The 21,567-nt window shown below is 41.5% G+C and overlaps 1 protein-coding gene across 12 annotated transcripts in view; it reads right to left on the reverse strand.

The window, feature by feature from the left end:
- Positions 1-21,567, reverse strand: part of dse (dermatan sulfate epimerase) — a 36,385-nt gene continuing 14,818 nt past the window's right edge. For 5 of the 12 annotated variants that reach the window (XM_061812121.1, XM_061812120.1, XM_061812122.1 and 2 more), the window contains 3 exons: positions 19,121-19,360; positions 4,036-4,243; positions 1-3,349 (listed from right to left, as the gene is read on the reverse strand). In XM_061812121.1, coding sequence (XP_061668105.1) covers positions 1,603-3,349; positions 4,036-4,243; positions 19,121-19,360 — 2,195 coding nt within the window. In that variant the 3' untranslated portion in view covers positions 1-1,602. The other 7 variants (XM_061812125.1, XR_009793799.1, XM_061812126.1 and 4 more) reach the window with 7 other exon arrangements.

Here is a 21,567-nt window from a genome sequence, read left to right on the forward strand (position 1 = left end):
TCCAAGGAAATTCATCCCTATATGATGAACACTTTATTTATTTCAAGTACAAGGACCATAGAAACATCATGTAAACATAAGGAGGAATTCAAGCCTATGGTGACTGAATGTTAGTGCATCAAAATCCTTTCTGCATTTGCACTTTTGCATACATTGTATTTTAATAACTATTTTGTCATGTTTCATTTGATGAAATTTCGTTATCCTATTTATAATTCACAAGTTTTGAGACTTATTGAGCGACTCTGGGACCTGGAGTACCAAAGTTCATGCCACATCATGTAAATGTGTGTTGGGATGATAATTCAAATCCTTAAATTCATCGTAAAGGCTCAAGGCGATCCTTATTGACAGAGCAAATGGTGTTCACACATTGAAATACATTCTTGCACAACTGTAAAGACAAAAAGCTTCATTAAAAAAATTGAATTGCAAAATTTACATATTGTATCCTGCCTTTGTAACTGTGGATAGATAAATGATCCTAACTACTCATTAAAGTCATTACACTCATCTTTGTACAATTGTAATAATAGTAAAGACAAACAGTTCCCACACATTCAAAAATTCATACATATCTCACAATAATGTGTTTTTCTGTCTGCTATGGTGTGGATACAAAATGATTGTCTCAACCTGGCAGTTCAGGTCACACATCCCACTGGTGTATTGCAACAATATAATGAAGCTCTCTCCAGTGGCATTAATGGTAAGGAAAGCTTGAGTGGCAGAGAAGGACTGTTTGTAAAAGAACAGAAAAGTAAGTAGTTCTGAAGCCAAAGATGCATTTGAAAAGGTATATTAAGGATCCATTGATACCTTCTCAATAGCATTTACTGTGTCCTGTTCAGGGTCACAGGGTTATAGGATCTATCCTAGCTTACTCGGGCGAAACTGAGCTGGATGCCAGTCAGTTGCAGGGTACATACAGACACTATTAGCACTCACACTCAGACAGTCAATGAGTGGTAACTTACTGCATATTAACCCGAGAGAACCCATGGGGTCACATTGACCCAGTGTAATTAAGGGACCACTGTATCAACACAACACACCACAGTTACTCTTTTTACCTTTAAAGCCCAATGTCTCAAATGTGTCTGCATTAAATGCATTGTTTTTTGGTAGTCAAGGTGGGTCATATGTGACCATTTATCTAAACAAGACGTAAATTAGTAATTTTTTTCAAATGTGATGTTTTTGTCTTCCTTTGATGCTTACTGATTAATTTAGTTAGTACATTAACTTTTAAAAGAGGATTTGGGTGTCTTGGGTACTTCTAGGGTTAAGCAACAAGAGAAAAATCTTACACATTATATCCAAAAAGATAATTATCATCTTCAAAAAGCACGTTGAAAATCATTTACTTCAATTCAGACACCTAACAGTGAAGATGTGTTGGCATTAGTTGAGGATATGTTTCTTTTTTTTTCCTAAGAAATAATTGACCTTTTCATAGATAACTGGCAGTAGTTCAATTACCTATATATGAAAATTTAATTGATTTTCAAGAGGAAATTCAATTAGCCAGGTCTTTACAGTTATTGATTAAATTAGATCAAACTGACCTGTATTTGCATGTGAACAATTACACTCATGATGTCAACACTGCACGTGAGAGCAGGATGAGTAAAGACAAAGCAAGATCAAGCAGTCAATCATAAGGACGGTATAAAAGCATCTCTGTGTTTGTATGCTTCGACCCCTGTGAAAGCGACTCAATAAGACAGCCAGTAGTAGGAAGAAGGTGGCAGTATTCAAGAGGAGAAACAGTCTTATGGAAGAGGCTGTGCTGGAAATGCGGTCCCTCTCAGTCGTTATCAACATATTTACCTCTTTGAATTTTTGGCCTTTTACAAAGCCGTCATTTCTGTTTTTGTGGTTGTCGGCATATTCTAGAAAGGCTAGAGAGTCTGTGTCACCCTCCTCTGGACTGTCCTCATAGACACGCTTATATGTCCTCTGTCTCGCTTTATTTTCACTGACCTCTATCTGTGTAAAAATGTCAGGCAAATTCTCGGAGAGACTCTCCCCAAGGTTTATTTTTTTTCCCACCTTGTACTTTCCCTGTTTATTGGACAATGCAAACATCTTTTCAATGGCCTCTTCTGTTTTCTTTTTATCAGAGAATTGTAGCGGGCGTTCTGCAGTCTTATGGAAGCTCTCAGTATTGAGAACCTTTCCGAGTATATGTCGTTCCATCTGCTGGAAGACTGGTTTGACAAGCTGGAGGTTGCCCTCCATCATGTTGACATATTCCTCTACTTCCACAGGTGAGCTGTCCACTGGAGCTAGCATTTTCTCAAATACAATCTTCTTTTGGTTCATCATTACCGTGGCAAAAAGAGGTTTGCTGATAACTTCACCAGTCAGCAGGTAGACTGTGTAGGTGTGCTCCTTGGTGGTCAGGTGAATATCCACTCTTTGGTCATCACCGCGCAGGCTGAAGCTGGTGAGAGTCACACCTGGTCCAAAGAAAATGTAAGCTATTCGGGTGTGAGGGTATCTTAATCGCATTGTGACATTCACATAATTGGAGCCATTATATGGATACCCCCGTGGATAACCCCAGTAACCTACTACTGCTCCATTACTGTGACCTCTGTCATCCATCCATAACATTTTATATTGGTCTTCATTGTGAGATACACATGCTCCATGAACATTGTCTACTTTTATAACTTTAAATGGCAGGTCTGTATTGTGAAAGAAAGTGCTCATTGCCCTGGATGGACTCTCAGGATGCAAATGAATATGGTCCACCAGAAGTAAGAGCTGTGGATGAAGGAGGAGGAGGTTTCTCTGGAAGTTTCGGATTTTTAGATCTGGACTATAAGCAGAATGTCCTTCGCCACGAATGAAGACCATCCCCTGTCTCTCCATGGCAGCTTCAACTTTCCCCTGAGAATCAGCAGCAGGCCCCACCTTATATTTCAACCATTTTGAGTCACAAGCTTCTGTTACCTGTCCAGCCCATGGCTGAAAACAACTACCTGCGAGGGCTGGACCAAACAAGACTGCATTATTCAACAAAGTATATTTGGGTCCATATAGTGCCTCAGTGATGAATGGAATCCCATTGGGTGCAAAGGTGAAAGTGTTTTGATCAGGATGCTCATGGCCAGCATTGAAGTTCCTCCACCCTTTAATCCATTCTTTGTATTTGTTCTTGTGAACAATATCAAAAATTGCACGTCCCCCCAGCTTCCCTGATTTGAAGGAAAGAAAAGAGCAGTTTGTGTCAGCAGGTAAAGCGCTGCCATAGGTTACAACGCCCCAGTCCTCAAAATAATGGAGCTGAGATGTCCCAAAATCGGATGGAGGCTTCGGAATAAGGCTCGGGTCATACCTAAAAAACAGTACAATTAACACGTGAAAATTAGGAGGTGAAAAAAAGGACAGAAAATTTAATTTCTATGTTTCAAGTTTTATGTTGTCTGTTTGTTAAAATGTATCATACTAAAGGGCTTATCTATACGGGTATAATACATATGGTGTTATTCACTGCTTACATTAGCTACCACTGATACAATTATCCATCCAGTCACTTATCCTCACAAGTGTCACGAGAGTGCTGGAGCCTATCCCAGGTATCATCGGGCAGGAGGCAGGGTACACCCTGAACTGGTTACCAGCCAATCGTAAGGCACATAGAGACAAACAACAGTCGCGCTCATGATCACACCTAAGGGCAATTTAGAGTCTCCGATTAATGCATGTTTGGGGGTTATGCGATGAAACCGGAGTGCCCGGAGAAAAACCACACAGGCGCAGGGAGAATACGCAAACTCCACACAGGCTCCCCATGCCTGAATCTAAATTGCCCTTAGTTGTGATTGTGTGTGCAACTCTTGTTTGTCTCTATGTGGCCAGTGATCTCCTGGCAACCAGTTCAGGGTGGACCCTGCCTCCTGCCTAATGATAGCTGGAGTAGACTCCAGCACTCCCGCTACCCTTGTGAGGATAAGCGGGTCAGAAAATTGATGGATGACAATAAATATACACTCACACACAATCTTTCCACTAAAAGCTTACCAGATGAATTCTGTGTGAAGAGTACACCATCGCTGGCCCTTGCCAGCTTGTCCTACTCCATCTGTCACTCTGTTTTGATGAATTAGATTGGCCAGCCAGTTCCCACTACCATTACGCATTACAAAACGGTCCAAGAAGACCAGCTGACTTTCTGGTCCATAAAACCAATTGTAGTTGGAATCAGCAATGGCGACACTTCTCTGAAATCCTGATTAAAAAAAAAAAAAAACAGAAAGAGAGCAATTCAACTTTGACCATTTACTGTAAACTCCCCTCCCAAAGTGTTTGAAATTTACTATCTGGACAATGTACTTATTTTTTTCTGCAGTTGGTTTTGACATCAAAAGCTAGAATTTTCAGGTACCGTGGGACACACTGTACTTGAAATTTATCTATTTGCAGATTTGTTTATTTTATGTATATTTATTTAATTTTGTTTCAATCTCAGAAACACTGCCTGGTGGTTTATCCCCACTTAGTTTTTAGGTTTAAAGAAGAAAAAAAGTTCAATTCCAATTATAAATGGAATCAACTATCCACGGATATTCACTATTCGTGGTTTTGCTCACAGACAAAAACCTGACAATCTGGAATTTACAAATGACAGATGTGAGCAAAAAAACATTTCACTACTACTACACTACTGTAACACATTCCAGTGTTTTTGCTCAAATGAAAAATTGATGAGTTGAGTTGAATTATCTTCGATGCTCGCATATCAGCTCCTGCTGGAAACATATAAAAGCTGATGTTTATTTTCTGTTGCATACTCAGTATTAATGTCAAATATACAATATTTTTAGTCAACAGCAAAATTAAATGAAATGTACTCAGTTCCAATACTTTTGAAGGCGAGTGTATACAGGTGCACTCGAAAGAGTTAGGTACACAGATACAGTGCAGTCAAAAAGTATTAGCCACCTCAAATTCTTATATTATCGCAGTGTTTCACCTTAATTTTTAAGATTATCTGGTAAATTTAATTATCAGACAAATACTACCCAAGTGAACTTAAAATGCAGTTTTTTTTAAAAAGGGTAATTACATTGACAAAAAGGGGAAAAAAGGTACATTCAAAGTTACCTGACCAAGTGTGGAAAAAGCAATGGCCCCCCCAAACTTAACTGACTGGGGGATCATCAGCAGCAACAAGTGACAAGTGAAGTTTTCTATAACGAGTGTACACAAACACACACAGTATACAGATCCTTTATATTTTTCCTTCTTTGTAAGTGAATTGCTAAAATCATTAGTTAATTTTCCTCAATGTACACACAACACCCCATATTGACAAGCAAAATTGAATAAATCACATTTTTATCACATACCCATAAATATTCAGACCATTTGCTGTGGATCTTGTATATTTAACTCAGGTGCAGTTCATTTCTTCTGATCATCCTAGGGATGGTTCTACACGTTGAGTCGAGGTGTGTTTTTGCTGACTGGACTTGGACTTTGATTGGAAAACCACAGAGCTGTCTATATAAGACCTTCCAGTAAATAATGTTGAATATTTGAATGGTTCTTCGGGTGGAACGGCGCGGAGTCTGACGAGCGAGCTCCGCCGAGCGGTGGAGCTGTAAGCTTGCTCCCTCCCCTCGCTCATCAGACTTCACGTCATTCCACCTGAAGAACCATCCGAATATTCAACATTATTAGAGCCACTGGTTCAAATCTGTATGGAAGTATTCCTCTGTCTTCCTGATCAACCGGTACTGCTATTTCTTCATCTGATGAGGATAAATCCGAGAAATCAGTGCCAGGCATAATGGTGTCCCATGTATTTGAGCGTTTGGAATGGCACGTAACACGTCACATCTGCGCACGTACGTCATGTGCCTCACGAAAATGGCGCCGCACATTAAAATTCGTAATGCTCAATAATACTCAAAACACTGTTAAATGAGAGAGTATTTAACGTCACACGTTCAAGATAGAATACATATTACATGACCGATTGGATATATTGTTACTCCAAACCACCGGAATTTTCCTTTGAGGACATGAGCCCCTAGGACAGAAGCCCTTAACCCTTATTTCAAATCTGGACATGAGCCCTTAAGTATTCATTTTGTCTGATAAAATAGAGCAAGCACTCACAAAAAACAACTTAATTATTTTCAACATAAAAAAATAAATGTTGCTTCTCTAAAATACTCTATTTGAAGCTCGTTTCATTGCCTGAATTTTTACTTCTTGTGTGTCTTAAATATTACGCTGGTAAACAAAAACAAAAATTACTCATTTTCATTCAACATCACCTAAAATGTTTGTGAAGGAAATATGAATAAACTATAATTAAAATATCAACATCTTGTGAACGGTCCTAAACATGTTGTAATATGTTATGGAGTAAATATTCCTTGCCACCTCACAGATTTATTTTCCACTGTCATTTGTGCTTTATTTTGTCTCAGTGGTAAAAAGAGCTAAAAGGTTCTAATATATGGTTTTACTCATTTGTGCTATCTTGAAAAATAAATGGCCAAAATAATAATCGATTTTGGTTCTTATTTTTCTTCAATTGTGATTATACTGGGAGTTATAAGGGCTCGTGTCCAGATTTGAAATAAAGGCTAAGGGCTTATGTCCTAAGTTGCTCCTGTCTATAATGGCTTGTGTCCTTAAAGTGCCACCGACAAGTAAAGCATGATTTTTAGTATGTTTTTAATGAAAAAAAGGCAAGATCCATCTGTTTTTTTCACCACACATCATGATGTTGTCTTATATGAATTTCTGTATCTCCCGCCATGAAAATCCTCTCGAGGCATTCGTTTTGGAGAAGAAGCAGGAATAGACGTTTTTTCCAGATGCCCACACTGGCGACTTCGTATGTTTATACCAGATTTATCTGTGGAAAAGTAGCTGTACTTTCCCGTGTGTTAGCCAATGTGCTGTCTCGTATTGCTGGATATTCCTCAAACACTCGGGAGGATTGATTCACTCTTCACACATTTCCAAAAGACCCGGTTCGTCATAAAAAAATGGATTGGACAGCTGCAAATGACGAGAGCTTTGTTTGTTCCAAATGACAGGTCGGTGTGTATAGAGCTATTAAAAAAAAAAACAATTGGCGGCGACGACGACGGCGGAATTGTTCATCGCCAATGGTATCAGCGTTGTTCATCCATCGGCATCATTGCCGCTACATACTGTCATACATACTGTTGGAGAGTCTGTTGTTAGTTAGAAGTGATCCGGATAACATCTAAATATGGCTCGAAATGATAGGGTAATATTGCCCCAATCACTTAACTCGATGTGAGATGTTTTCTTCGAAAAGAGCTTCCGTGTCAGAAGGGGTGTCGGAAAAATCCGAAAATCTCTGTTATCCGTCTCCCATAGCAGGTGGCACAAAGTCTTCTCAATGGCGACAGTCCCACTGGGACATCAATAAAGGACGTTGCAAGTAATATGGCTGCCACTTGGATGTCAAGTGAGACTTCCGCAACTTTGCACATGAATGACAACTCTCCGCCCATTTCTTTTCATATAGACATTGAAGTGAATAATATTGTATGTAGTTTTCAAAACATCTATTTTAAAATGTATATAGGCATGTCGGTGGCACTTTAAGGGCTCCTGTCCTACACCCGCCTCTTCCTCTGTCACAGGGTTACAGAGCCATATCAAGGCAAGGTACGGTTTCATGTTGTGCCGTGTCCGATTTTTGACATGGTTTCATGTATTTTGGACCAAGCCTTCATGAATATTGATCTTGTTATGCATGCAAGAGCCTGAATTAATGAGAACGGACAAAAAATAAATGACGGCACCATGTGCTAGACGGAGCAAAAATATTTTGTGAAAAAAAAAAAACAACAAAATAACCTACCTCCCGACCCTAGTTCTGAAATGTAGGAAATCGGAACCACAACATTTTTTAGGGCTGATCACCAGTCGTCTTCTTCAGAGACTTTTGATAGCACATGACAGCAGGCATATTAGACAGCCGGCATGCGTGCAAAGGCCAGAGAGACCAAAAATAAAAAATATCTGAACAAAGTATTTTATTTGTTGAGTCATTTCTTTCATTGTAGTTGTAGATTGTAAGCTTTTTGTGATCTCGAAATACATTATTGTTCAAAATATGTCACACTCTCCAAGACGCCGACACGCCTCCCAGATGGCAGTTTACAGTCCTGCGTTAAAATGAAAGTAACTTACTCCAGATGGTCTTCTGACTGTTCTCCCCGAAAAGAGTATTAAACAGCTGTAGCTCATTCAGAATGCTGCAGCTCGCGTTCGGACCAAAACAAAGCGGTTAGAGCATATAACTCAAATCCTAAAGTCCTTGCATTGGCTTCTAGTCAGCTTTATAATACATTTTAAAGTTATGCTACTGGTCTATAAATCACTAAATGATTTATGTCCTGAATACATGAAAGAAATTCTGACAGAATACAAACCCAGAAGAGCTCTGAGATCGACTGACTCAGGTCAAACAGTGGTGCGCAAAGCAAACATGGTGAAGCAGCATTTAGCTATTATGCTGCACACAAATGGAATAAATCGCCAACAGAGGTGAGGTGAGCCCAAACTGTGACTGTTTTTAAATCCAGGTTGAATACTCTTCTTTTTCATCATGCTTTTAAGAATATATCCACTTTTTGATCATATTACTTGCACTGTATGTGGTTTTAATTGTCTTTTTTTAATATTGTGTTTGTCATTTTTATTGTTTTTATCCCGTTTTAAAAGTTTTGTTTCTTTGTTCTCAAATGCCTTTAATCATGTAAAGAACATTGAGTTACCTCATGTATGAAATGCGTTATACAAATAAATTTGGTTTGGTTTGCTTTACAGCCCTGATTTGTAGACAGCGTTTGCAGAGGTTTAGGAGCAGGTAAAATAAATATTCAAGCAATTATTTTTTAAATATTTATTTTCATTGTTCAGTGAAATAGTGCTCCCATGCCCATTCTATTGTAACACCCTTGACAATTGGCAATGAGGAAGAGGAGTCACCGCTGGGTTTATTTGTTGTGTTTTTGTTTTTTTAAACACGTCAGCAACAACAAGCTGCAAGGTTATATTTCCCCTCGTTTACCTTTCTCTGCCCCCGACACTGTAAGAGTACAGGGGTGCACTCATAATTACAAATCTTACAGTATTTTGAAATTCACATCAAGGCTTCATGCTACGAAAGCCCAAATAGCTTGATGCTAGATTGATAATTTACATTCAGCTTTTTAATTAATTTGAGAGAACCCTTCACCTCTATGATTTTTCAGTAAGAGGTAAAAATGTGTTTGTGTTGAATGAACAAAATTCCTGAAATATGAATGACTGCATCGATTTCATAAGAAACACTATTACATAAGTGTAAAGATATATATAGATAGATAGATATCCAGTGCCTTATGCAAATATTCGGCGCCCTTTAACTTTTCAACCTTTCGCCACATTTCAGGCTTCAAACAAAGATATATATATATATATATATATATATATTTTTTTTTTTTTTTTGGGTCAAGAATCAACAACTGAAGTGGAACAAAATTTATTGGATATTTTATACTTTTTTAAACAATGTTATATTATATTATTATTACAATATTATTCGGCCCCCTTGCATTAATACTTTGTAATGCCACCTTTTGCTGCAATTACAGCTGCAAGTTGCTTGGGGTATGTCTCCATCAGTTTTGCACATCGAGAGCTTGAAATTCTTGCCCATTCTTCCTTGCTAAACAGCTCCAGCTCAGTGAGGTTGGATGGAGAGCATTTGTGAACAGCAGTCTTCAGCTCTGCCCACAGATTCTCTATTGGATTTAGGTCTGGACTTTGACTTGGCCATTCTAACACATGGACACATTTATTTGTCAACTATTCCATTGTAGATATGAGTAAAATAGATAAAGCCCAATGATTGTAATAAAATGGGATGCTGTTGTATCGAAATACAAGATTTTACTGCAGTAGTTGACATAATGCAATGATGAGAAAGCAAATTTGTCTTGTCACCTAATCTGCGCATTACATGTTCTCTTGTCTCATGCTTTCCTCTCCTATGCTGCCGGCGTTTTTCCTTTAATAACTGTCAAATATTTATAGTACTACGTCAAATGAAACAAAAATTGAATGATATAAATAATACAATATAAAAATAAAGATTTTAGATTCAGATACACAGTGCAGGATGGCGAATTATGACATCAAAACTGAGCGATCAAAAAGAATGCCAATTATCGGCCGACAATCAGGCAGATAAAATTGTAAATTGTAAAGTGTAATCATCAGTGTACTTTACCTACGAGTGCTAAAGTGAGAAAAAATAAATCCAGAAAATTACATAGTCTGATTTTTAAAGAATTTATTCGCAAGTTAAGGTGGAAAATTTATTAATTATTAATTTTTTTAGTCAATAAATAATGTTCATTGCAATACTTTGTTATATACCCATTGTTGACAAGGACAGAGATCAAATGTGTTCAATAACTGTATTGAGGTATGGTCATGCCACTGCCTCATGCATATCAGCTCCTGACAGCAGCCTTCTCACCTTCACCTCATTGATGTTATGTCATGCATTTCAGCATTGTGTGTTGTGTCAGTAGTTGCCAGTTCGTTGTGTGAGTTTTGCGTGAGTACACGGGCCTCTTGTGAGTGTTATTATCATTACTATTTCCCAGCGTTCCTGTGTCCCATCGTCAAGTCTAGTCGTGTTCATCCGCCATGTTTTTTGCCTTGTAGTTTTCTGACCTTTAGTCATATTTTTGGGTCCTTGCCTTGTGCTACACATTTTTGTGCTGTCCCCTATTTGGAGTGCCCAGACGTGTAATGAGCTCAGCCTGGAATTAAACCATCGTCGTAAAACCACGTCCTTGCCTTGTAGTCTTGCATTTGGGTACTACTCCTTGTCCCTGCTCGTGACACACTGTTGCTGGTATTTTGTCCCATTCCGCCACGTAAATCTCCTCAAGAAAAAAGAGATGTTTTGGGGCTGTTCCTGGGCAACACAGACTTTCAACTCCCCCCAAAGATGTTTTATGGTGGGGGTGCTCAATACGTCGATCACGATCGACTGGGGCGCTCTTGGCCGATCGCTGGACGGTGTGCCAAAAAACAAAAAAATTGAAAAAAAAACATCAGCCAATGTTCCCGCTAAACTTCACGTGTGCACTATTGTGCACCACTGATACGGTCTCTTATATTGATCGCAGATATTTTGCGTTGCACACACAAAAAACCCCCACAGCTATTCAGTTTGTGGCATTTTGCAATGTGATTCAATGAGTGAGGGATGACTGGTTGTTACATCCAATGGCAGAATTCACATACGTACTGTAAAAAATAAAAAAAAGAAGCCACTGGTTTCTTTAGGGAGCACACAGAATTTTCTGTAACAACTCTGCTGCTCTGCCACACTCTCTGTTTCTTACTTTTCCTTACACCCCCCTCCATCCTCCAGACCACCACCCCATCTTAAAGATGTGCACTCATAATCCCCCTGTCGTCGGTAGCTCGTGAGAGGCTGGCTGCTTGAAAAGTAGATCTTGAGGTAATAAAGTCTGGGCACCCCTGTTCTATGGGGTTCAGATAGGTTAGTGGAGACTGGCTCGGCCACTTCAGGACCTTGAAATGCTTCTAACAAAGCCACAACTTCATTGCCCAGGTGGTGTGTTTCTTGATAGAAGTAGGCTTTCAATCATAATCTCATGATAGGAGGGTCATTAAATAAATTAGGTGAATTTTTTGTTTTTATGACTTCTAATACAGATAGAAGCTTATTTTTTTATATTATTTTCACTTCTTTTTCACATGACTAATTTGTTTTACAGATTGAAACAACAGCATTTTGGCAATTAAAAAAATGGCCAACCAAGAAGCACGTTCCAGCGTTGAACAGTGGTCAGTTATCAAGTTTTTGGTTGCTGATGGGTGCTAAACCAGTTGAAATTCATCATAGAATTTCAACTGCATATGGTGCCACATGTTTCAGCCGTAAAGATGTCTACAAGTGGGCAAAATTGTTTAAAGAAGGATGGAGCAGTATTGAGGATGAGGAGAGGCCTGGTAGGCCCACAGAAGTGAGGTCTCTTAAGGGGATCGAATTAGTCAATTACCTTATTCAGTCTGACAGAAGGGTGACAGTGGATGACATTGCAAGCACTTTGTCCTTATGTTTTGGGACAGCCCACAAAATTGTTCGTGATGAACTTGGCTACTCGAAGGTCAGCTGTCTGTCAGTGCCAGAAATGTTTACTGCAGAGCACAAACAGCAGAGAGTCGAGTTGTCCCAGTCGTGTCTCTCCCGCTATGAGAAAGATGGTGATGAGTTTCTAAAGAAAGTGGTCACATGTGATGAGACTTGGTTTTGGCATTATGGGCCTGAGTCCAAAGGCAGTCCATGGAGTGGAAGCATGCAGGCTCTCCAGTCAAGTCGAAGTGGTCCACGAGGAAGGTGATCCTCACCATTTCTTGGCATATGCGAGGCCAAATCACCATTTCATTCCTTGAGGAAGGAAGCACTGTGAACAGTGCCAATTACTGTGAACTGTTGAGGCAAGTCAAGAAAGACAAATAACAAACGCAGGGGTCGTCAGTCAGAAGGAGTCATCTTGCATCATGACAACGCAAGGCCAAACACAGCCGCCCAAACAGTGCAGACTAGGGATCGCAACCGGTTACGAATAACCGGTTATAACCGGTTTTTGTTTTTTTAAAACCGAAACCGTAATCGGACTTTCGAAATCGGTTAAAATTTCCAATCATTTCTTCCGGTTCCGGTGCTCCAAATTGCGCTATTTTTTCAACATCACTTCCACTTTTTTCAAGTTTCGATGTTAGAGTAAAATTGGACTCAAAAGAACATTCAGTTAAATCAAAGAAACATCAAACATGGCATCGAGGAAACGCTCTGTATACTTTCATGCCTGTTCTGAAAGTCCGAAAGAAGAATGTTAACATTAAAACATTTTTACACAAAAAATAACAAAAATTTAACTTACACGAGTGCATTGTTGAAAGTCACATTCAACAAGCTTGTTTGTCAATATTGTATACAAACTACCCCATTACCGCGGAGTAAATTAACGATCTATGGTGTTGCGCCGGAGAAAAGGAGTCCGAGGCGGAGTGTCGGACACAGGAACAATACTTGTTCTAATGCCAGACATCAAAACACTACTCACATAACGGGGGGAACTCTGTGAACTCGTCCCTCCGGAAGAGCAACAACAAAAACAGTCCGTGCGGAACCCCGCACCCCAACTCAAGGTCCCGCGGGTGAATTATGTAAACCCCACAATGGTACCGGTTTAAAACCGGTTAATAGTTTTTTTGCTACAGCTGTTCGGTTAAAACCGGTTATGAAAGTAAGCGGTTTTTTGCAATCCCTAGCGCAGACCATCAACGAGCTGGGCCGGGAACTGCTCTCTCATCCCACTTACAGCCCAGACCTTCCACCTTCAGATTTTCACCTGTTTGGTCTCTTGAAAGTGTTCACGAGAGGCACAAAGTTTGAAAGTGGCTAGTCCAAAGATTTTTATGCAGAAGGAATATGGAAGATTGTGCATAGATAGGAAAAGTGGTGAAAGTTCTGGGAGACTAGGTTTGAAAAAGAAGAAAGCTTCTATCTGTACTAGAAGTCCTTACACGAAAAAAAAAAATCACCTTGTTTATTGAATGACATTGCCCCAAACATTTCCTTTACAAATATTAGTCACCCTTGTCCCTTTAAAGGGTATGTAAAGTCTTCAATGCACCTTTTGCTCAAAATATACAATTTTTTATGCTGAATTTGAATCTGAAATCCACTGTGAAGGAAACATTTTTATTTTTCAACCATCAGAAAAAATTTATCGCATATTGCTGGATTCACAGGAAATACACAACCACACACCAGAAAAACCCGAGAAGTGACGTGACGTCAGAAGTTGATATAAACATCACGGCGTCCATCCGACATTGGAAGAACGATGCTGAATTTTCCAATAATTCAAGCGATGAACATGATTCTGAAGGGTCCCACGAAGACTGTGAAGAATATGATCTTAATTTAGGCTTTAAAGGTTGTCAATTTGAGGCAGTTAGACTGAACACATGTTCAAATGCAGATGAAATAGCTGGCAATAAAGGTACCGAGCAAGCACTCAGACCCAGGGAGGACGACATGCCTCGTATTGGAAACACTGACTGGTAAGCATTTGTCAAATTGATGTTTTGTTTATTTAGCCATAAACAGATAAATAGTAATGGCTACGATATCCTGAATGTTTATTCAAAGTTTTCAGTCTTGTTTTAAAATTATGCAAATGCCGTGTATTTAGTCAAAGTTGCTATATTTTCACAAACAAGGGTTTTAATGAACGAAATCCATTTAAAACGTCATGTTAATTTGAGAGCTATAGCTGGTTATAACTTGCTTCAATATAAATCTAAATTTACGTGGTAAACTGATGCCATAACCAGACAGTACCCAGAACCGTCCATCCCCATTTTAATCACAATTCTCCCCAAGATGTTACGTGCAAAACTGCTAAACTTTATGCTGAAAGCTGTAAACCAGTATCTTGTGGTTTTGTTTGGGCAATAAATGCTGAAAATAGAAATATAATGGGGTGGATGGTTCTGTGTACTGGACTGATATGGGTCTTTGAGCTGTAGATGTTTATGAATGTGAACAGATTATATATATATTTTTTATATCCACAGGTGTGCATGTAAATGCTGCATACCCAGGGAAACTATTTTTATTACCATGAGAGTCAACATAGTCACCAGAAAATGACAGATTATCCAGACCATCCACGGCAGTGCACCCAGGATTTATTGCCAGCTGTCTGAACTCATGAGTACTTGAGGTTGCCGATCTCCAATTCAGGCAACAGTATCGGCAGTGACTGGATCTTCCACAAGGCGAGTAAGAGCTGATTTAAAAATTATTAATTTTAATATTTCTCCAAATCACTGCAGGTTTTTGCCATTTACATTCAGATATCTCAAAATAAATAATTGTTTACATTATTATTGTTTCGGCTAAAACCAGAATTTGTCCAATCAAGGCTTGTTCAAACTAAGTCGCATTCTGGAAAATTGTCATACGAGTATATTTTCTTATTTTCAGGTCTATACTGCTCATAGACAGCTTATGAGTGAGTGTTGGGGATTGTATGTAGAAAAAAAACGCGCGCCAATTCCATCCTGCTGTGTGTCTAAGATTTGTAGCAGATGGCCAAGTGTACACAGGATTTAAATGGTCTCCATCCTGAATTGTTTTGTTTTGTCTTTGTGTAAATGTTGATGTATATGTTTATGACGTAAAAATACACCACAGAACTAAACAATTCAATTTTTATTGAACTGTATGCTTACATTGTGTATAAACATGTTTTTCATAACATTTTCACTGAATGGTTTGGACATGTTCAGCCCCAGTCTGGTGGCCATCCAGGCCACCAAACGCGAGGCGTCCGGGTGGACAGGTCAGGAGGACGACCCGGACGCCAAGCACCAGGATCCCCACGGGGTGATTCGGGTGGACGACCGTGATCAGGAACCAAACGGCGAAGCAGAAACCAGACCAAGGCAGCGGCGCAACCATCGCCACCTCCTCCTGGACGGGAACGTGAGAAGGCGGCGGCGCAACCATCGCCACCTCCTCCTGAAGGGGAATGTATGGGCATGCCAGTCGCCGTCGGAGAAGGAACGGGGGGCGACCGGAGACCGGTCGCCAACGAAGCAGGAGCGTGGAGGGGCCGCGGACCGGTCGCCACCGGTACTCCTGGGCACGGACGAGAAGCGGCTGCGGAGACGTTGCCACCTCTTGGACAGCAAGGTGAGGCGGCGGTGGATCGGTCTCCAGTGCCACGTGAGCTATGCTCGGGAGCGGATCAGTTGCCACTGCCACGTGAGCAAAAGTCCGTAACGAGTCTGTCGAAACTGCAACGTGGGCGTGTCTCGGCAGCAAATCTGTTGCGACAGTGACATGAGCCTCGCCTGGTAGCGGATCCGTTGCCATTGCCGCGTGAGCAAAAGTCAGTGAAGAGTCCGTCACAGTCGCGACGTCAGCATAGGTTGGCTGGTTCTCTAATCCTTGCTGGACTTGGGCCGTGAGAGCCGCAAATTCGACGCTCGGCCGCTATCTCAGCCTGCATTTCGCGGCAGAACACCCCGCGGCCCCTCCTCCCTCTGGGCTGAAAGCTTCGCCACCAGCTGCGGGTCTGCCGGTTTCACCGTTGCCGGCGAGGAGTGGGAAGACGAGGACGGTGTCTTAGTTGCCGCGCAGTGGGAGGCACAAAGTAGCTTCCCGGCCTGGGCATCTCCTCTGGCCGCTACGCGGAGGTCCCAGGTAGATGGCCAAGTGGATTCCCTCAAACGGATTGGTCTACTTGTACCCACCGGGCGAAGACGTTCGGGTGCTGGAAACGCGGGGAGGTGAAGGAAAGTGACCGGGATTGAAGATCCGGTGAAGAGACTCATAGTCGAAGTAATCTGAGTCGTAGTCAGGCAGCTGGTCATACAAATTAAGGTCCTCCTCATAGTCCGAAAAATCAGAGTCCAGAAGAATATGCGGTGCTGGACGGGTCGTTGTCAGGACATAATCAGTGCTAGCCGGCGGAGCGTATGACACAGAAGCGGAGGACATCATGGAGCCTACCCAGATCGAACAGGTTTGGTCCTCTGGCAGTCGGTCTACCTTACGTCGGTCCCGGCGACGACGGGTCTCTCCTGCTGGGTCCTGTTTTGGCCAGATCGTTCTGTCACGGCCCATCAGAACGGAGGTAGGACCCAAATGCAGGACTCTGGAGATGCAAGGTAATTCAGGGAAAAATGTTTATTATTAGAAGGTTGGGGATCGGGCAGGCAGTCAGGTGCAGCAGCGGTAGTTGGGATGTCGGGCGTAGAGAGCAGGTCAGCGGGCAGGCAGAGTCGGTACACGGGAGATCGATCAAAGCAGGCAAGAGCATCAAAGGAGTCAGGCTTACGGGGTTGGTCGGAGGACAGGCGAAGGTCGGTACACACAGGTTGTCGATCAGGGATATGAGAGTGCTGGAACTGGACATGAACCTCAACCATCTGGAGGAGAACCAGTCGTCATCGGGGTCCTATATATACAGGGGATAATCAGCCGCATGAGGTGCAGGTGTGTGCCTGCCAATTAGCGCGGCCGCGCGGGCACCCGCACAGTCCGGGCTTGAGCGGCAGGATCACGACACAAATAAGTATGTGAACACCTGAGAAAACCAATGTTAATATATGGTACAGTAGCCTTTGTTTGCAATCAGGAGGTTTGCACACACTGCAGGAGGGATTTTGGCCTACTCCTCCACACAGATGTTCTATAGATCAGACAAGTTTCTGGGCTGTCACTGAGAAACACAGAGTTTCAGCTCCCTCCAAAGATTTTCTATTGGGTTTAGGTCGAGAGACTGACTAGGCCACGCCAGAACCTTGATATGCTACTCATGGAGTCCCTCCTTGGTTTTCCTGGGTGTATGCTTATGGACAGTGTCATGTTGAAAGACCCAGCTACGACCCATCTTCAATGCTCTGACTGAGGGAAAGCGGTTGTTCCCCAAAATGTCACAATACTTGGCCGTGGTCATCCTCTCCTTAATACAGTGCAGTCGTCCTGTCCCATGTGCAGAAAAACACCCCCAAAGCATGATGCTACCACCCCCATGCTTCACAGTAGGAATGGTGTTCTTGGGATAGAAGTCATCATTTGTCTTCTTTCAAACATGGTCAGTGGAATTATGACTAAAAAGTTCCATTTTGGTCTCATCTGACCACAAAACCTTCTCCCATGACTCTTCTGTATCATCCAAATGGTCATTGGCAAACTTATGTCGGGCCTTAACATGTGCTGGTTTAAGCAGGGGAACCTTCCGTGCCATGCATGATTACAAACCATGAGATTAGCGTATTACCAACAGTCACCTTGGAAACGGTGGCCCCAGCTCTTTTCAGGTCATTGACCAAGTTCTGTCGTGTAGTCCTGGGCTGATTCCTTTCTAAGGATCATTGAGACCCCACGAGCCAATATCTTGCATGGGGGCTCCACTCCAACTGAGATTGACCGTCACGTTTAGCGTCTTCCACTTTGTAATGATTGCTCCAACAGTGGACCTTTTTCACCAAGCTGTGTAGCAATTTCTCCAAAGCCCTTTCCAGCCATCTGGAGTTGTACAATTTTGTCTCTCGTGTCTTTGGCTGGCTCTTTGGTCTTGGCTATGTTACAAGTTTTAGTCTTATTGATTGTATAGGGTGGACAGGTGTCTTTATGCAGCCAACAAACTCACACAGGTGCATCTGATTCAGGATAATATATGGAGTGGAGGTGGACTTTTAAAGGCGGACTAACAGGTCTTTGAGGGTCAGAATTTTAGCTGGTGGAGAGGTGTTCAAATACTTATTTGCAGCTGTACCACAAGTAAATTGTTAAAAAAAAAATCATACATTATCATTTATGGATTTTTCTTTTTGGATTATCCCTCTCACAGTGGACATGCACCGATGGTGAAAATTTCAGACCCCTCCATGATTTCTAAGTGGGAGAACTTGCAATATAGCAGGGTGTTCATATGCTTTATTTCTTCACTGTATCCATCTATCTATTTATTTATTCAGCCTCACAAGGGTTCCGAGAGTGCTGGAGCCTATCACAGCTGTCAATGGACAGGAAGCAGGGTACACCCTGAACTCGTTGCCAGCCAATCATAAGGCACATGGAGACAGATAGTTGCACTAACAATCACACCTAAGGGAAGTTTAGAGTTTACAATGAATGCATGTTTTTGGCATGTGGGAGCAAACAGGGTGCTTGGAGAAAACCCACCCAGGCACGGGGAGAACCTGCTAACTCCACACAGGTGGGTCCGGGATTCCAACCCCTGTCCTCAGAACTGTGAGGCCAGCACTCTACACCTGCCCCATCGTGCCACCCATTGTTAAAATAAAAAATAAAGACGACTAACCACTGTATATATATTGAATATTGGACAGCATTCTTGGCTTTCTAGTATTACTTAAACCCCTTTTAAGTAAAAGCAAAAAACATTTTTAAAATAAAGTGTATAATACAATACAACTGAAAATAACAGTAACAAAGTGAGTATGATGATAGTCAATTTACCTGGAAGGATGGTCCTGTATAGGAAATTGAAGTGTTTTTGGAGCCAGGGGTGGTCGAAGTGGCTTATGGAAAAGTGGCGCTGCACCAGAAACATATACTGGAACAGAGAGCGTGTTGTGTAAGTCCCATATGCCACCCCTTCATACAGGGATCCGTCTGTGATATCTTGAAGAAGAACCATAGATTTCTCCATGATGGACAGGACTTGTTTGGTCCAAAGGTAAGCTTCCTGTAAATAACCTAGAAAACATGTTGACAGCCCTTTTACTTCCTGTAGATGTACCATTACCGACCTAGTTTCTAACACCCAACATGTATTCAAAAACCACAGTTTTGAGAGGTAGCAAGTTATTGATAATATACAGTGGTATATCTACTAGCAGAATTAATCCGTTCCAGAAATTGTTTCAGGACGTGAATTTTTCGTAACCCAATTTAACATGTAAATAGCGTAATCCGTTCCAAGACCATTGCCAACAATAAGAATTCAAAGTACATAACGAAAATAATAATTCACAAAATGATGTTCATTTACTTTTGGCATTGGGCGACTATGTGAAGAGAAGGGTGACTGATACACAAAAGGCCCCATATTGTGCATTATTTTTCTGAATTCATGACTATAGTACACTTTAAAATTGCTGAAGATCTTAATTCAAAACCAAATTGAAAGGCACAACAAATAACTGTACAGTATTAAACATCCATCCATCCAATTTCCAGACTTCTTATTGTTACTAGTGTCACGGGTGTACTGGAGACTTTCCCAGCTATCTTTGGGCAAGAGATGGGGTACACCCTAAACGGGTCCCCAGCCAACAGGAGGGCACATATGCTGTAAACAACCATTCATACTCATATTCACACTCATGGTCTTCAATTAATCTACAATGAATGTTTTTGGGATGTGGAAGAGAAAACAAATGCAGGCACAGGGAGAGCATGTAAACTCCACATAAGGCAGGTCGGATTTGAACCCTGGTCCCCAGAACTGTGAGACAGATGTAAGACCAGTCGACCGCAATCCTGGCCATGATGAACAAGCAGAACAATTTGTCCAAATTTGTCAGAATTTTCGTGTTCCTTCATTTTGTCAAGAACTTTACTCGGTATTCCAGTACATTATGTAACACGATAAAAATAATTCTGCAAGCTGTTTTATTCTTCTTCTTCCTCTTCTTTCAGCCTGTCCCGTGAGGGGTCGCCACAACGTGTCATCTTTTTCCATTTAAGCCTATCTCGTGCATCCTCCTCTCGAACACCAACTGTCCTCTCGTCCTCCCCCACAACATCCATCAAGTTTTCTTTGGTCTTCCTCTCGCTCTTTTGCCTGGCAGCTCCATCCTCAGGACGTTTCTACCAGCATACTTTCTCTCTCGTCTCTGAATATGTCCAAACCATCGAAGTCTTCTCTCTTGAACCTTGTCTCTAAAACATCCCTAACCCTAACTTTGGCTGTCCCTCTAATGAGCTCATTTTTAATCCTATCAAACCTGTTCACAGCAAGCGAGAACCTCAAGACTTCATTTCTGCTACCTCAAGTTCTGCTTCCTGTTGTATCTTCAGAGCCACCGTCTCTAATCCGTAAATCATGGCCACTGCTTTATAAATTTTGACCTTCATCCTGGCGGATACTCTTCTGTCACATGGAACACCAGACACCTTCCGCCAATTGTTCCATCCAGCTTGGACCCGTTTCTTCACTTCCTTACTGCACTCTCCATTGCTCTGTATTGTTGACCCCAAGTATTTGAAGTCGTCCACCTTTGCTATCTCTTCTCCCTGAAGCTTCACTCTTCCTCCTCCATCCCTCTCATTCACGCACATATATTCTGTTTTACTATGGCTAATCTTCATTCCTCTCCTTTCCAGTGTGTACCTCCATCTTTCTAACCCTGATGCAGTCCCACCTCTACCTTAAATTCTTCTGACACACCAACGGCACATCTCACCGCTGTTCTGCTACCCTCATACATGTCCTGTACTATTCTAACATATTTCTCCGGTACAGACTTGGGCATGCAGTACCATAGTTCCCCTCTTTGATACTCATATGCTTTCTCTAGGTCTACAAAGACACAATGTAGCTCCTTCTGACCTTCTCTGTACTTTTCCACGAGCATCCTTAAGGCAAATAGTGCATCTGTGGTACTCTTTGTTCTTAAAAATGGGGTCTAGCACACCTTTCCTCCATTCTTCTGGCATCTTCTCTCCCGCTAGTATTCTATTGAATAAGTTGGTCAAAAACTCCACAGCCACCTCACCAAATTGCTTCTATACCTCCACCGGTATGTCATCGGGAACTTTACTTGGTATTCCAGTATATTATGTAACGCGATAAAAATAACTCTGCAAGCTGTTTGATTACAAAACATAATCATTACTCGATACTCAATTGTGTTTTCCTTTCGGCTTGTCAAGTTATGGGTCCCCACAGTGGGTCATCT

The sequence above is a fragment of the Syngnathoides biaculeatus genome, chromosome 23 (genome assembly GCF_019802595.1).
Source record: "Syngnathoides biaculeatus isolate LvHL_M chromosome 23, ASM1980259v1, whole genome shotgun sequence".
NCBI lineage: Eukaryota > Metazoa > Chordata > Actinopteri > Syngnathiformes > Syngnathidae > Syngnathoides > Syngnathoides biaculeatus.